General features: G+C 43.0%; 1 protein-coding gene across 3 annotated transcripts in view; it reads right to left on the bottom strand.

Moving 5' to 3' along the window:
- Window positions 1–5,589: 5,589 nt before the first annotated feature.
- The window catches only part of ctnnd1 (catenin (cadherin-associated protein), delta 1), a 28,253-nt gene continuing 17,952 nt past the window's right edge, over window positions 5,590–15,890 (bottom strand). Inside the window, exons 12-22 of one of the 3 annotated variants that reach the window (XM_070974772.1) lie at window positions 14,895–15,012; window positions 14,234–14,390; window positions 13,064–13,129; window positions 12,716–12,843; window positions 11,714–11,864; window positions 11,378–11,573; window positions 11,015–11,208; window positions 10,090–10,137; window positions 9,770–9,852; window positions 8,195–8,289; window positions 5,590–7,764 (exon numbers count right to left, since the gene is read on the bottom strand). In XM_070974772.1, the coding sequence (XP_070830873.1) occupies window positions 8,230–8,289; window positions 9,770–9,852; window positions 10,090–10,137; window positions 11,015–11,208; window positions 11,378–11,573; window positions 11,714–11,864; window positions 12,716–12,843; window positions 13,064–13,129; window positions 14,234–14,390; window positions 14,895–15,012 (1,201 nt within the window). In that variant the 3' untranslated portion in view covers window positions 5,590–7,764; window positions 8,195–8,229. The remainder of the gene's footprint in view (window positions 7,765–8,194; window positions 8,290–9,769; window positions 9,853–10,089; window positions 10,138–11,014; window positions 11,209–11,377; window positions 11,574–11,713; window positions 11,865–12,715; window positions 12,844–13,063; window positions 13,130–14,233; window positions 14,391–14,894; window positions 15,013–15,890) is intronic. The other 2 variants (XM_070974764.1, XM_070974780.1) reach the window with 2 other exon arrangements.

The raw sequence follows: 15,890 nt of genomic DNA, 5'->3' as shown, positions 1-15,890 counted from the left end.
TTTCACACCATGGCTCTTTGATTCACTGATGGCAGAAGGGCTCTCTTCAAGGTTTGCTTTCGAAAGACTCCCATGTTTCCGTCTGGGAGCTGAGACTCCTTGTTCATTCACAATCTTAGCTCTGCAGGTCACAGGCTTTAAAAATGAATACTGTTCTAGGCTTGTGTTAATTGGCGTCTCCCTGGTCTGGTCAGTACCCAGATCCCCAGCACCTCTGGTTTTCTCACTCAGGTTTGCTGTGATGGTTGACGGTTCATCTGTCATCTGTCAAATAGTAGAGATGCAGCATTTTCTGAGAGCCAGGGTCGCCCACATAAAGATGGCTGTGGCAGAATTTTACTGCTGTGGTTTTCCAAGTTGTTGAGGACAGGCGGATGTTTTGCTGCTTAGGCAAATAGCTCTAATGGAGAGAGACATCGAGGAAGCTTCAAGTCATCCATGCAAGGTAAAGAAAAAGAATTCGAGGACTGCGGGTCATTTCTGTTCGCCAGGGGTAAAAACTCGAGGATAACACAGTTTCTGCCCACTAGAGCAGAAAGCTCAGGGTGTGACCGATCTTGTTGTGGGTGCTTCAGGATGTGGACAATTTTGATGTTTGGATGGTGGCGTGCCCTGGTTGCTCGTTCCATCTCCTCCCATGGATGAGAGACACTGAGGAGAGTGCTGCTGCTGCTGCAGGAGAAGCTCAGCATGCGGCTGTACAGAGGAAAGGCTTGAGCAGGTGGGCTGGTCCTGAGCTTTAAAACAACAAATGTCACCTGTACAACAGATGGGAAGACTGCCATGAATCCATCTTTAATCAACAAAGCTGAGGTAGTTGGTGTGAGGGCAGGGTTTTGGATATTCGAGGACTGACAAAAGGAGCAGTAGCTGTATGGCCATTTAGATTGTGGGCTGCAGTCAAGTGAGACCGTTTGTGTGATAAAATGTGAAATGCTCCTGAAGTGCAGAACTGTGAGGAAGTACAGAGGGAACCTTTAAGATAAATCTGTGTTCTTTGTTTGATTTAGTAACTGCTGCACTTCAGCATGCTGAACAATACAAAAACAGTCTTGCTCAATACAACTATGCAAGACTGAAATCAGAGCTGACACAATATTCAACTGAATCATTCAAGTAAAAATACCAAACATTCCCTTGTTCCATCTTTTCAACTGTGCTGATTGATTCATGTGATAGTAAATTGACTATATTTGGGTTTTGGACTGTTGTTCAGACAAAACAAGCAATTTGATGATAGGAGGGATGTAGGGAAATTGTGATGGCCACGTTTCAAAAGGCTAAACATAAACAAGACAACAGATTTTGTATAGGTCCATTATAATACGAAGTGTACTGGTGTAATCAAATTCAAAATCAAACACAGATAAAAGGCTGATAGGGATAAAGGATGTAGGTTTCTACAACCTGAAATCAATAACTTCAACCGTTCAACACCCGCCACATGTACAACATTATATTAGCTTGTAAATATAAATGAGAACGAGTCAAAGCATGTCTGACATTTCTTACTGCACTTACCAAATACCTCCCTCTTTGGATTAAAAATGGCTACTGACTTACAGTATCTCTCAACTGCCACTGATTAGCAACACATTAACCTACAATTTAGCAATAAGGTAACGTAATGACAGAAGTGTACACACCTTGTTAGCTGAAAAACATGAACAAAAAATGCATCTAGATACCTGTGTCTGTTGAAGAGTGAGCAAAATCCTGGTAATACACACATCCTGCTGCAGTGACGGCAGCATGCATCTGACAGCTGGTGCATCTGCCCCTGCCATAATCATTAGCGTAGACATATACAGTTCTGCTAAATGGCTAATATGACCCTGTCTTTGAAGAAAAAGTTCTTTATCAGAAATGTTGTCCCTCCTGCTTACACAGCGCATGCGTATGAGCTCCTGTATGGGATGATTTGCTTTTGCTGTAGCATTCCTAAATCAACACTGTGAAATCATCCATCTCTGCAGCACCACGCACCACCAAGACAAACTGTTGAGTATTTCTTGCACTTAGCAGCTTGAGTGGTTCTAACTCTGACATATTAATTTTCCCAACACAAAAAACACAATCAAATGCAAGTGAACTGGATGACAAGTGTGTCTGTACAGAAAGACATCATCATGCTTGACTACCTGTTTCAGGGAGGTAAGAACTGGCAGCATCTCATCTGCGTCTTGAATGCTCACAACCTCCCAGGCCGCTTTGGTCTTCCTCCTCAGCTTTACCTGCACAGAGGAAGATGATGAAAGCACAAAGCATGAAAAAGAGTGGGCTTCCTGCATATTTGTTATGACAGTCTGAAGACATCGTCAACACATCGTCGCTGAGACGTGTGACGATCCTGCTTTGACATGAAATCCACAAATTGTCATTTCATTTCTTGTCTTTGTTTGTGTAATGTAGAAGTGACAAGTCGTTTTTACAGCTGAGGGGAAACGGAGACACGACCCTAAATGTTGAGCTGAGTGATCGGGATACCCTGAGAAATTTGCTTGCCTGATAATGAGTCATACACGAGTCATACACCACAGTAGGTAGATGGAGCCCAACAACATGATCTCTAGTTGCATTGAGTGTAATTCCCAGGATGCTGAGATGAAAACTTGCTTGGCACAACTTCAGCAAAATGCTCACAGCAGCCTCAGTTGAAAGTGTCTGTGACTGCTGTCCCAAAGGTACTTGGTGATTCTGCAGCTTTTCACTCACTGTACTGTATTTTGTGTTTCCTAAGGCATTTTTCAGCCTTCACTACAGACAGTACAGAGACAACGGCTGAACTTGAACTTGGGATGCGGTTCATGGTTGCGCATCGCTACCCATAAGCCCTGTATTTTGCTATTTTGAGTTCCAAATCGCCACATCCTGTAAGCAAGGCAAGTCTCCAGACCTGAGGGTGGGCGGGACACTCTAATCAATTGCAGCTTAATTTGGGAATGTGGCCTGATAAACATTACTGTTCAAAATCATTTGTAATCTCAGCAAATACAGCTTTTAGGGGTTATATCCCTGTGATCATCACATTAGAGAAGTCTTTCCAGGTTATCTTCCTTGTGAAAAAAAATGGACTACTTCTTACCTTAACAGAAATCTGTGTGGTCTCCATCTTCATCTTAGACAGGCTCTTCATCCCTACAGTGGCAGGTGTGTGTTTCTTCTCTACTGAATTTCCCATTGACTCTCCTTGCCTCTCATCTTCATTGGCGTGGCTCATCCACTCTGTCTTTTCTCTTCTGTCAGCTGTCTTATCAAATGTTTTTTCTGTCCCAATCCTGTCTCCAAACTCAGATGACTGCTGGTAGGAGCTGTGGAAGCTCATCAAATCGCTGGACCAAGCTGATGTGGGGTTTGTTACGCTGTCAGGACTGGTCTAATGTCGACACTCCATCGCTTGGTGTTCTACTGGGTATGATGGACATGGGAAAACAAGCGGAGTAAAAATGTCTATCAAGTGTAACGTTTTGGGGTTGCAACATGAAAGAAAAGCTCTTGAGCTACAGGGGATGCAGGCTCTGGGGTTGGAGGTTTACTATGGCTGGAGTGAGTAAAAGAAGTGCCCACTGTCTTTTCACCAGCTTTAACAGTCTGTGTGCCTGTTGATACACAACTTGTCTTTTCAGCTGGGGATTGTGGAGCTCTTCTTTCAGATATCTCGGCCTGAACTTGCGCATCCTGCATGTTCCTGCTCTCATAACTTTCTCTGCAACTCCCAAAACGCTCTTTCTCGGGTTCTTCCCCCTTCATCCCCACACCTTCATGTCCTTCAATAAGATCTGTGATCTCAAACTGGAGGGCTGCAGACAATAGGTCAGTCTGTTCTATGTGTCCCTTTACCTCCACCTCCACAGTGTACAGAAGACCAACAAGCTTCAGCAGGGTCTGGGCCTTCACAGTCTGGAGCTGGAGCTGGCGCCTCTGGCCCGAGGGAGGAGACGGGGAGGCTGTCAGCTTCTGAGACAGATAGGGACTGAGAGCTGTAAGGATGCAACTGTGGGTTGGGACAGAGATACCTTTACACATAGTAGGAGATATTAAAAACCATGTCATTGTATCATACGTGTACATATATGTACAGATATATATATATATAACAAGTGCATTTCATCAGTGCAACCAATTATACAGCTCACCTTCAGTTTGCAACAGAGTATCACAGAGTTGGGCATTGTTTTGTTGTCTCTGCAGCTCTCCAAGAAGCTGGAGGTCATAACCTGGCCACCGATACCTCTGCATGTCCACATGGACACTGGGGGCAAGCAAGGGCAGAAGAGGCAGGGACAGCAGACAAAGGAATATGGTTACTGTTGAAGGTCTACCCAAAAATGTGTCTTTTAGACACATACAAAAGTACCAGTGGTAGGCTCATTTAAAAACCTACCTGTTCACTTATCATTTCATGTTAATGTTTGAGTGTTTTTACGTTTTTAATCCTGTTTTATTTCTTTTGCAATTTGTAAAGCACCTTGAACCTTCACTGTGAACAAAATGCCTCTACAGTCTATAGTTGCAGTTCTTAAATCTTTGAAGCGATGTTTCTGCTAAAATGCAAAAGAGCGTGATGTGAAATAAGATGTCATGTAGGCTACAAATGTGAGCTCACTTCAGCTGTGTAACACCAACACAGCCGAGCAATAACACAGCACAGCCTGGTTGGTGTATCAGCCTTTTTTAAAGTGGACTCTGAGCCGGTGGCAGCCCTGTCAGGCTGAGGGAGCATGACCGCGCTATCTGAATGCTAATGTTTGTTACTGCTGAATATCTGACATTTGACAATTGAGGGTAACTCTGAATTGTATATTCCTGCTTCAATTTTGTTTGTTTGTTTGTTTGTTTGTTTGTTTGTTTGTTTGTTTGTTTGTTTGTTTGTTTGTTATTAGCCTCAGCCAGCTTATTTTCGCCACAAAGTACCATCCTGCAGTATATAAATGACTTGAAGGATGGAAGTGGTTGTTTGCAGTCACCCTCAAACGTTTACTTTCGGTTGTTGGCTAGGTTAACCACTCGTAGCCATTACTTTACATCTAACATTTTCATCAGATTTAAAACTTACATAGCAAGAGTCTTACTAATAACGTAAACTTTTAGCTAAATGCTAGCCTAATTAACAATATTTGCTGATTTAAAAAACGATTCAACAAATAAATAGCAATGGCCACCCCATTCACAAACATAATACAGTATATTATTATTAATAAAATGACGTTAAATTAACGCATTTTGAAGTGTCAGACCGCAGTGCAGCTCAATGTGAGGAGTTCAGAATTTTAGCTAAATAATGTTATCCTGAAGTTCAGACACCACCGCCAAAATGAGGTTACAGCGTTAGCATGAAAATTACACTTACCAGTATTTTTTCTGTTGCACACGCAAATATGTTTTGGACACTTGATCTGTATTTTAAACATTGACACTAGCAGTAAACCCTAAACCTCAAACTGAAAGTCAGCGAACAACTTAAATGATTGTGGCTACAAGTGTCGCATCTGAAATACAGCCGCTGATAGTGACACCAACGTTCATTCTGCTCCTCACTGATTCATTGTCAAAGTGCAATCAACAAGGGGCAAAGGAAAACAGGTTCTGGAAATCATTTTCTTTTTTATTAAAAACAGTATTGCTAGTTACATAATTCATTCATAAATGAGAACTGTGCAACTTTAAGAGCCAAGGCAAAGAGATTATGGTGTAGTCCAGAATCAGATTTTTCCATTAGTGTTCCAGTATCTGATGACGGTGTTGGAGGATTTTAGTCAGCTAACTTGTTTTGCATTTAATTAAGACATAATCTGATTATTTTCAATCAAAACATAAAAACTGATTGCATATGCTTTCACCCAGAGCACCCAAAACAATTAAACCCAAATCAATATAAAAAAGAAATACATAAAACCATTAAAATTAACAAATATTCTCTTGTATATATAGTTTAAATGTGCTTTTATTTTTTCTCCACTTTATCTAATAGCAGATTCTGGTCTATGCCTCCTTAAACAGAGATTTTCTAACACAAACCCTTGCTCTCCTCTATTCAGCTCTTTTAGTCAGTCCACTCTTGAAGGCAACTGGTTACTTTGAGAAAACGAGGCATCGTCTGTCGTGTTTTAATTGGCATGGAAAACAAATAAAGGAAAGGTTTTTAAAAAAAAAGAGAGAGAGAGAGAGGAAAAAAACACACATTGTACCCCCTAGTGCTTCTTTTAATCGTCCACTCAGTAAGTATCTACATCTCACTCGGCACTAATATGCATTCTTCGACAGAACAAGCGCTGTACTTAAGAAATGCAGGCAAAAACAGACGATACTGTGTCTTCTCCCATGTACTGTTCTGTAGCCTTAAAGCCAGGTCGGCTATAGGTAGCACTGAATTATACAGAACTCAAGAGTTTTATACCTTATAAAAAAATCAATCCCAATGACAAGAACCAACTCTTACATACATACAAGTTCACATATTCCATTATCTATGTGGAATAGAAAACTGCTGAGCTCCATGTGCAGTATTCCCAACTAGTTACCCGCTGAGAAGACACCTTGATTGGTTAACCCTGTCATGTTGGACAAACCCATCAGACCGATCCTGAATGAGTGAGGCACTCCAGTTAGCCCAGAACAGATGCTCTTGGAGGCAGTCTTGTATGTACACATTCATTCCTAAGATTACAGACCAGTAGATAGAAGGAAATGGACCCACTGAGTCCTGCAATCTCTCCCAAGAATTACAAAGTTAAGGGGCTTACATTTAACAGAAACATCACTTTAGGAACACGGGACAGACTATACTGTCTATTCCAAAGAGCTGGAAAAGAATTTCTCTATTTCTGTCTATAGGAATGTCCATACTAGGACTTCCACTCTTATATCTACAGATCACAATCAAATACAGAAAATGCAGCATCCCCATGCATCTTGGTGATGGACTGTCACCGACACAAACTGCGCACAAAACAAAGCAGATGAGTTTTCAGTGTAGCCGCTGTAAAAAGTCTTGCATTCAATATTGGCAGTTGCAGCAGTAGCAGTGTCATTTGGCACATGTGCATCACTGTGGTACAGAGCAAAGCAAGAAGAATAACCACTACCAAAACAGAAGCAGAAGCTTTACACATATCTGACTAGATCATTAAACATTGGTTGTCAGTGGTAAGAACTGTTTTGTCATTACTGTAATATTTCACTATTAGAGAGAAAAAAATGACATTCCCTCAATGTCTTTGAAACGTAGTGTGCTAGCCATTTATGTAAAGTTTCACCAAAAAGTCTCCCGTTCTGATCCCCATAGTTCCAATTAGTATCATTAGTCTAAGTCTATGCTCCGACCTCCAAGAAGTAGAAAAGTTCTCAGATGAAGCCACAGTCTCTGCTTTTTGTCACAGAGAGAATTAGTGTTGTCCAGGCAAGTCGTAGCATTGTTGCGTGGAGATGTAGTGCTGTGGCCATGGGATCTGATCGAGTGGTTAGCGTTCTGGAGCGCAAGGACGCGCGGAGCACAAAGTGGTCATAGTGTCTCGTCTGGTTTGTCCACAGGGAGCGTAGATCCATGTCAGTTTTTCCACGTTGGTTTCAATAGTTTGTTAGCTAGCTGCAATGGAGGAATGTAAGAGAGAAAGACGAGAAGCTGCAAAAGAGTGAAGAGAGAAGAGTTGAGTGTTAAGGATGGAGTTTAGTCCCATCGGTAGTGTAGTGGTCCCCCATTGTCAGTTCAGCATGGGCAGTAGGTGGGAGGAGGCTGTCGTCTAGTGATGCACACAATCAGTTTTTCTGCAAGAGAAAAAGTGGCACAAGTGTGGGAATTGATCATGTGGGGCAGCTAATCTGAGGCGTTCATGCCTAAGCGGGAAGAATGGCACATTTAAAAGTCAGATTCACAGCAGTGGCTTTAAAAAATAAACACAATACACAATAGTGACTGCTGGCAACAACATTACCACACGTTAGACAAAAATTATATGAACTGTGCAGAGAGAAAAAGAAAATCACATCTCAGGAGACACAAACACAAATAAATAAATAAATAAATCACTGACACTTTCCACCAGCAGGGGGAGCAAAAAACAGTCCAAATACAGTACAATGGAAGCTCATTGACAACACTGTCCACTGTCAGACACACAAAGTCAGTTCTTAATACACAGCTAAGATATTAGGCCATGCAGTGAGTTGAGAAGAGCAGCCGGTGGGACACACATACCATGCGCTGACATGCAGTGTGACAGTGGGTGTAGCCTAACCATCGTAAGAATCCATTAGAGGCAAAGAGGCCTGCCTCTCCCCATACATCCCTCCCTGAGAGAGAAAAGAGAGAGACAAAAAGAAAGAGCGTAGGAGTGTGTGGTAGATAAAGAGAGGGAGGAAGAGACCAAAAGAGACATACAGAGAGACAAGACACACAGCGAGGATGGGGTAAAGAAAAAAGAGGGTTAAGTGTGAAAATTCAAAGTAGGTGAAGAGACACAAAACATGAAAAAGAAGGAAAAAAGAACAGCAAGAGAGAACGAGGAAAAAGGTGGAAGGAAATAAGGGCATCAGATGAGAAAAGAAAGAAGGGTTACAAAAGGTTAGTTTAATGTTAGCTCATGTTTCAGGGCGGAAAAAAAAGAACACAGGTGAGAAATTATGTGCAAGACACAGATCAACCCACAGTGCTTTAACAAGACATGCACCAACATGCCGTCTGTGGGTGTGTGTGAGAGCACGTTCATTCACACGGTAACATTTTCAGCTGGAAGTGAGGACATCGGTCTGTGCATCATCCTGAATCTAGAACATCAAAACCTGTGTTTGCGTTCTGCGTGACGAACCATTTCTTTTTACCAAGAATCTCCATGTTTTTAGCAGCGTGATGATGTGCAGTCACAATCCAACTCAATAAACACCAGTCAGCTTTATGGGAGGCACAGACCGGGCTCGAGACGAACACTAACATAGCAGATGTGTTTGGGATGAACAGAGATCTTCCCCCGGACGCCTCCAGGAGCAAAGGGATTTATGTATCAGGCATTTATGTATGTACAACTGCCGCAGAGCAAATGACAAACTGAACCCAGCGCTAATGACAGCGGAGGGCGTCTTCTCATGCCGTTACTATAGTTACAATCATTGGCTGGCTAATTAGCGCGTGACCTAATCCCTATCCTATCCATCAGGGACACACTCGGTTTTTCCTGATAATGCTACACTGCAGATTAATGGAACAAATCAACTAATTTACAGTAAATAAATGTACTGACGTACTTCGGCTGTGTACAGTTTGGAGGTTAAAGTACTATGAAATCAAATACTTTTCACTAACAACTAGTTAAGCAAAGTAAAGAAAGCACAGTAGTAAAGTAAAGACACAACATTTTGATACTGGGAAAGTTTTCATTAACTTTGGGACAGTTAAAATTCTCTTTGGCACACTGGTGAAAAACGTTAGCCTGGAGCATCGACAGACTGCACTGATGTCTCCTGAAGGAACAGGGATGACTTCAGAGAGATAACGCATACGTATTACTCAGTATTAGCACACGATGACAAAGAAACATCTGGTGACGGTCTGCTCAACACTTGAAGATGACGATCAAATCTGCATTCATCGTCTCACAAATTAGCATTTTCTCCAAGTTGTCTGTTGTAAGCTCTTGAAGTTATACTGACGTCAGCAAAGAGACGTAGAGAGTATGTAGCACAGCTCATGTTAGGAGTCAAGGAGTTAAGTAATTCTCATTAGAGTGCAGTCATGCAGGATTATGTGTGTGGGAAGGGGGTGTGTGTGTGTGTTTACCTGTATTGCATCTTTGTCAGCAGGTTCGAGTGTGTTGTCCAGAGTGTTCCTTCTCCCCCTCTGGTCCAGTGTGGAGTAGGCATCTGAAGAGGAGAAACATGCATGCATGTGTGTGTGTGTGTGTGTGTGTGTGTGTGTGTGTGTTTGTAATGCAAGGAAAAACAACTCATTAATAAGTTTCATCTGTTACACATGCCAAGATCACAGTCTGGTTTGTTTCTGTGTGTGTGTGTGTGTGTGTGTGTGTGTGTGTGTGTGTGTGTGTGTGTGTGTGTGTGTGTGTGTGTGTGTGTGTAGCCATTTTCTCTTGTCACACTTACCTGGTCCCAAGTCATTCATTGGAATCATTTCCCGGTCCCCTTTGCCCCCTGTGTGTTAAAGACACAAAAACAATGAGCATCAATATGAACTGTGAAATGTTATTGTTCTCTCAGCAAGGCAGTGTCAACAGCCGCACTGTGTCCTGCCAAAGATAGAATAGTGTGTAGGTGTGTGAGTGTTTTGTAAGTGTCAGACATGAGCCAGCTAGTATTTGCAAATATATAGTGTTAGTTTGCTGTGTGATGGGTGTGGTTTGAAAACTTGAAAATCAGTGCCAACAAGCGTAAAAAAATCTTTTGAACATATTAAAAAGAAAACAAACATAGTAATTAACAACCCGAGTCGGGATCATCGAAAACGTCCCACTGTGTTACCCTGTAACGTCTTGTATATCAAGCAGGTTGAGACAAACGTGAGAATTAACTGCAACTTCTATTTAACCCTCAAAAGACTGCACAGAGCCTGGAACTTATCAACTGCAGTACACAGAAACACAGCAAGAGACCGGAGAGGAGTGCTGACTCTCGTCCTGATACACTGCCACATTTAAGTCTGCAGAATCTGGAGCAGAGCTCTGTGGAGCTTAAGTGAAATAAAAGACTTGTGTTGAGCAAAAATACTGGGATTAGAGCTTTTGAATGCCCTCCATAAAAAGCAGTTTGAAGTGCACACTCCAGATTTTAAATAAATCTTTAGAGCAATCACAATTGGACACATTACAGCTGACAGGCATGACAACGTTTTGGTCCACATCAACACAATAATATACTGGAAATGCAAATAATGCTTCTGTGCAAACAATACTGGACAGGGGATGTACAGACAGGACACACTGAACACTTGCTTTCACTCAATAAACTTGAGATATGTGGTCTTGCAGTGCAGTCCACTTTGCATGCAAGCATTTCCTTTTGGCTTCCTGACCTTTGTCTATGAGTGGCAGAGTGCTGTCCTCATATCCTCCGTTGGCCCTGGTGTTGTTGCTGGGAGGGTTTAGGTTCACCATGAAGTCCGTCTTCTTCCAGCCGTCCTTCTCCAAAGTGCGCCGCAGCTCCTTGTAGCCCCACACTGTCTGCAGCACCAGGCCGGCCCCACGCACCTCCCGCTCAGAACGGTTACTGATGATCCCCGTGGACCAGACAGGCAGGGAGAGGGAATTAAACAGAAGATGGGACTTAGGAGGGATGCATCATGACGGCAAGTCATTAACCTGCTGTTTCAACAGGCTACAAACTCACAAACAGACAGACAGAAAATGATCCCAAAACATTGTCTATCAACCCTTACCCATCCTTATTAATGAGCACCAGTCTCTCGATTCCCTGCGAGGCCCTGAGGGTCTTTGCTGCTTCCAGGCTGGAGCCCAGCACCTCGTGGAGCGTGCTCAATACAGATACCACCGTCTCTTCCGACAGCGCTCGCACCGGTTGACTCTGACCACCACCTGGCAGGTTGGCCACCAGGTGAGGCACCGCGTGTTTACCTGACAACACACAAGATGAGAATTTAACATGGAAACACACCCCTGACACCATCCTCTTGGTACAATAAATCCTTCTACGTGGTTAAAACTCTGCGGGACAGAACAACTAACTCGGGCACAGAGCAAACTCCGAGTCTCACCTAGTAGATCTCTGTTGCGTGCGTCAATGGCCAGGTTGCGGAGGGCTCCAGACATGGCACGGACTACACGGTCGTTGCCGTGGGCCAGCAGCTCAGTCATCATGGGTAGACCCTTCTCCTGGCGCAGCAAGGCACGGATGTATCGACCATACTAAAGGGACAAACATTTTTTTTCCCCATTAAATCAGGGACCAGGTTCTCCACCTTTGATAGACTGTGATTTCAGTTTTACTGCAGTTTGCTGGATGACACAGACTGTGATTTCAGTAGACATACTGTCTCTCTTCCAGTGTCTTCATGTTTTCCAAGTGCCCTCTACCACTACTCGGTACAAACAAACCTTTGCATAATTAATTTGAAAGTGGTTTCGCTTTACAAGAATCTACCTTGAAAACACTCTTGAAAAAAATAACTATTTTGGCTTGCATGAGGACAGCCACACTGTTGTACAGTACGTTGACAGCATTTTGTTGTTGATAATCCCGTGCAGAGAAACCTTCATTATTACACTGTATTTATAGTGGAGGTAGGTAAGTATGGTATTAGGCATGTTTCCTAAAGACATGTGCCAACTAGTATTCTAACACCCATTTTTCCTCAGTTATTCCATTCACGAATCTTCCAAGTGGCAGTCTTACTCTTAACATCTTAGTCACAGTACTTGTGTGAGTGTCATTCAAGACTGGACTTGCCTCCTTAAACAACAACCCAGGATATGACAGTCAATTTTTGGATTTTTAAGGTCAGGACAAGGTCGAAGTAGTGGTGAGTAAGGTCATGGATAAAATACAGCAAGTCACATGATCATTATCTCAATAAGCACTTTGTACTACTGTCTTGGTCTGTTCCCAGTAGTGATTAACAAACTAATATCACATTACAGTATCACATTACAAGCTGTAGCACGCTGTAAGAGCAATGTTTCCCCAATTAGTGTTGACTCCGCACAGGAAGCATCGGTGCTGTGAAATGGAATAGGAGGTTGCGGTTTGCGGTTCTTACAGTCCAGCGTCCAGCACACAGGTTCTGAACGGCTCCAGCTGAGGCTTCCAGTACGGTGGGGTTCTTGGACTCCTTTAGCAGAGAGGTGTAAATGCGGACCACCTCCGGCTGGTACAACAGCTCATAGCCTACAGAAAAAGAGGAGAGAGTGGGGAAGAGGGCAGGAGGACAGGAGGAAGCGTGGAGAGGCAAGTGAGGACAGCAAGAGTGATTGATGGGAAAATAAGCAGAAGAAACAGAGGGGAGAAAAGGGACAAAAGGATGGTTTGAGAAGGACAGATATAGAGGTTAGGTTAAGTTTTGCTTTATGATACATATCATTAAATTGTCAATTGAGCCTGTAGTTACCTTTAGCAGGCGTGGTCCTCATTGGAATGTCTATTATGTCTGCAGCTGCATCCTCATCTTTCCTACCTGGAATCAAACATTAACGGCCTTAGAAACACACGCAACATATCTACATATGACATGTTAATTACTTCTACTATTAGTGATGTTGTTCTAGTTGGTTAGACGTGCTTTGACCAAAAACTGAGATGCATGTGAGATATTTCACTACAGCTCTTTCACAGTGAGAGGAAGGCGTGCATGTTAGTACTAAGATAGCTACATCGACCTGTTAGCTACTCTATTACTAACACCACAACAGCAACAGGCAGCAGAAGCAAGTGCAGTCATACAGAGGTAAAGAGCTTACCTTTAGAAAACCACTCATCTGTAGCCCAGCTCGAAAGGTGGGTGGGGGGGAAGAAAAGAGAAGGGAGAGGAGAGAGAAGGGATGGAGAGGGAGGAGAGATTGACAGAACAGGAGGAAGAGAGAGCATTTACAGTAAGTAAGAGGAAAGCAGCCATAACTGAGCCACCCTGTTAACACCTGCTCACATCCCATCAGCACTGCTGCCACCACACGGAAATCAGCAATGTGACATGCCAAGTCTGAAGGCTAAATAAAGCTCATCAAAGAACACAGAAGTTCATGTAATCATTTTTTACAAACACACACACACACCTAACAAAACGATGAGTCCTTAAATCGACTACCCGATCTTTTTGTCTATATGGTTAGCATGGATAGTCAAGGCCTTTATGAATCGTTTCTGTTGCCTCATTACATGTAAGTAAAAATAAAACTGCAAAAGCAAAGACGAAGCAGGGAGGATCTTCAGTATCTGACTTATAGGATTGTTGACAGATGTTCATTGTCACTGCAAAACGATTGTAGAATAACAAAGGTAAAGCTACAAACAGAGTAGTGAGGGGGTGTGGAGCTGAGAAAAAAACAAATCAATACTCTCAGTGAAACATAAACACAGCGCAGCAGGAGAGAGGATGAGCTTTCTTGCAGTTGGGGAAATTGTTAACATTCCTGTGAGCGAGTGGTTTTGTTTGTGCAAGTGTGTCTGTGTGTGTCTGTGCACACTAGTATCAGTCCAGTGAGACACCACTGTCAACAGTGACATCACCACAAATGTTCAAGAACAAAGGCAGCGTACATGTCTCTCCCTCTCTGACACTGACCTTTGCTCTTGCGGGAGCTGAAGCAGCCGCCCTTCTGGCTGGAGGGGGCAGGGCCCTGGTTGAGGGGTGCGGCCTCCTGGTAGCGCTCACAACCTGGGATTTCGCGGTGCACGTGATAAGACAAGTTCCTCAGCAGACACACGCTGTTCTCTATCAACTGCAAAGATGGAGGGAAAAACGGCAGGGTGGAGAAAAGAGGAAAGGTGAGATCGACCTGCCAAGTTTCTCATTTCATCACATCACCTACGCACAGTGCATCATACAGCAATGACGTCATGAAAAAAAAGAGCACTCAGTTCAGCATTGCACAGAGGTAGGCCTTTTTTTCTACCTATACTACTTCCTACATCCCTACATTACCCACAATGTAACTCAACTGTTGACACTTTGATTGGAGATTCTGTTGCATTATATAAGTAGCGGCTAATGTGGTCTCAAGCCGCCAGCCTCGACCAGTGATGAGAAGCAGCATACAGAGGTCTGTAAGCTCACTTGTTTCTAAACGCCATTTACCAGACTTCAGCTGCTCCCTCTATAAACACAAAAGGCTTTATCCAACTCTTCCCCACATATGCAAAAATACTCCCCAACACCTGTAAACAGACTTCATGTAAAACTGGTTGACTTCCCCTTTAATAAGATAAGTCTGAGTTAAACTTACCTTATTGTCGACATCTTTACAGTCAATCTGGGACTGGACGATGTACATGAGTGAATCGACCAATCCTGTGCACTCCCTCAGCTTCCTCCTCGCTTCACTGCGCTCTGAACTCACATTCCTTTAGAGTAGAAAGTTGAGAGGAGGAGAAACATGAACATAAACTAAAAAAAGGATTAGCAGTGTGAACACAAATACACAATGCTTGAACACACCCCCAAGTGGTGTTTGAACGAAACTCCTGTTAAATCTACTGGTTTTCAAAGAGAGTAGAGTTTAGTCAGATTAAGTTACAGCTCTGGACCAAATTATTCAACTGCCCTCTGACTCAGTCCCACTTAGAGATCTAACATGCCTGGACGGACAGAAAGAGGTGGAAACTGAGACCAGTTCTTCATTCATTCATGGAGAAGACACATAAAGAAAGGAGCATGAGGGAGAAAACTCTGTGGAATGATATTCAGCCTTGGTCTTTTGTGCCGCTTTGTTTTTCCTAGTGACAGACACGCCCTCTCACACAATACCAGGACACATTCCCTTCCACAGCAGGGGGCACTGATTTCACTTCACTGCATAGTTCAGGAAGTTTATTTATATGCTGCAGTAGGCAAACATTTACAATGCAGCAAGCAGACTAAATCAAATCAGGACTGCAGCAGAGGAGAGCGCTACTTCTTCAAAAGACAAAAGAAAAGGTTTAAGTTGATATATTTCTATGATTCTGGTGTCAGGTGTGGCTGTCGGCAGTAAATCCTCTTTGTGCAGTAAAAGACTGAAACAAAAACACAGAAAGTGACGGTTTGAAGCAAAGGAAGACGGAGTAATCGGTGTGAGAGGTTCTGCCTCTGCATCAAGACCGGCTGGGCAGGTAAAAGGAGATAAGGTTCCCTACATGTTGGCTCTAATAGATAGCGCTTTGGAGCAAACAGAAATATCTCAACAACTATTGGATGGATTGTCATGAAATCTGATCTGCTCCCTCTGAATGAATAACTAATA

This window comes from Chaetodon trifascialis, chromosome 2 (genome assembly GCF_039877785.1).
Source record: "Chaetodon trifascialis isolate fChaTrf1 chromosome 2, fChaTrf1.hap1, whole genome shotgun sequence".
In the NCBI taxonomy this organism is placed as follows: Eukaryota; Metazoa; Chordata; class Actinopteri; order Chaetodontiformes; family Chaetodontidae; genus Chaetodon; species Chaetodon trifascialis.
This window is presented reverse-complemented; position numbering and strand designations above follow the sequence as displayed.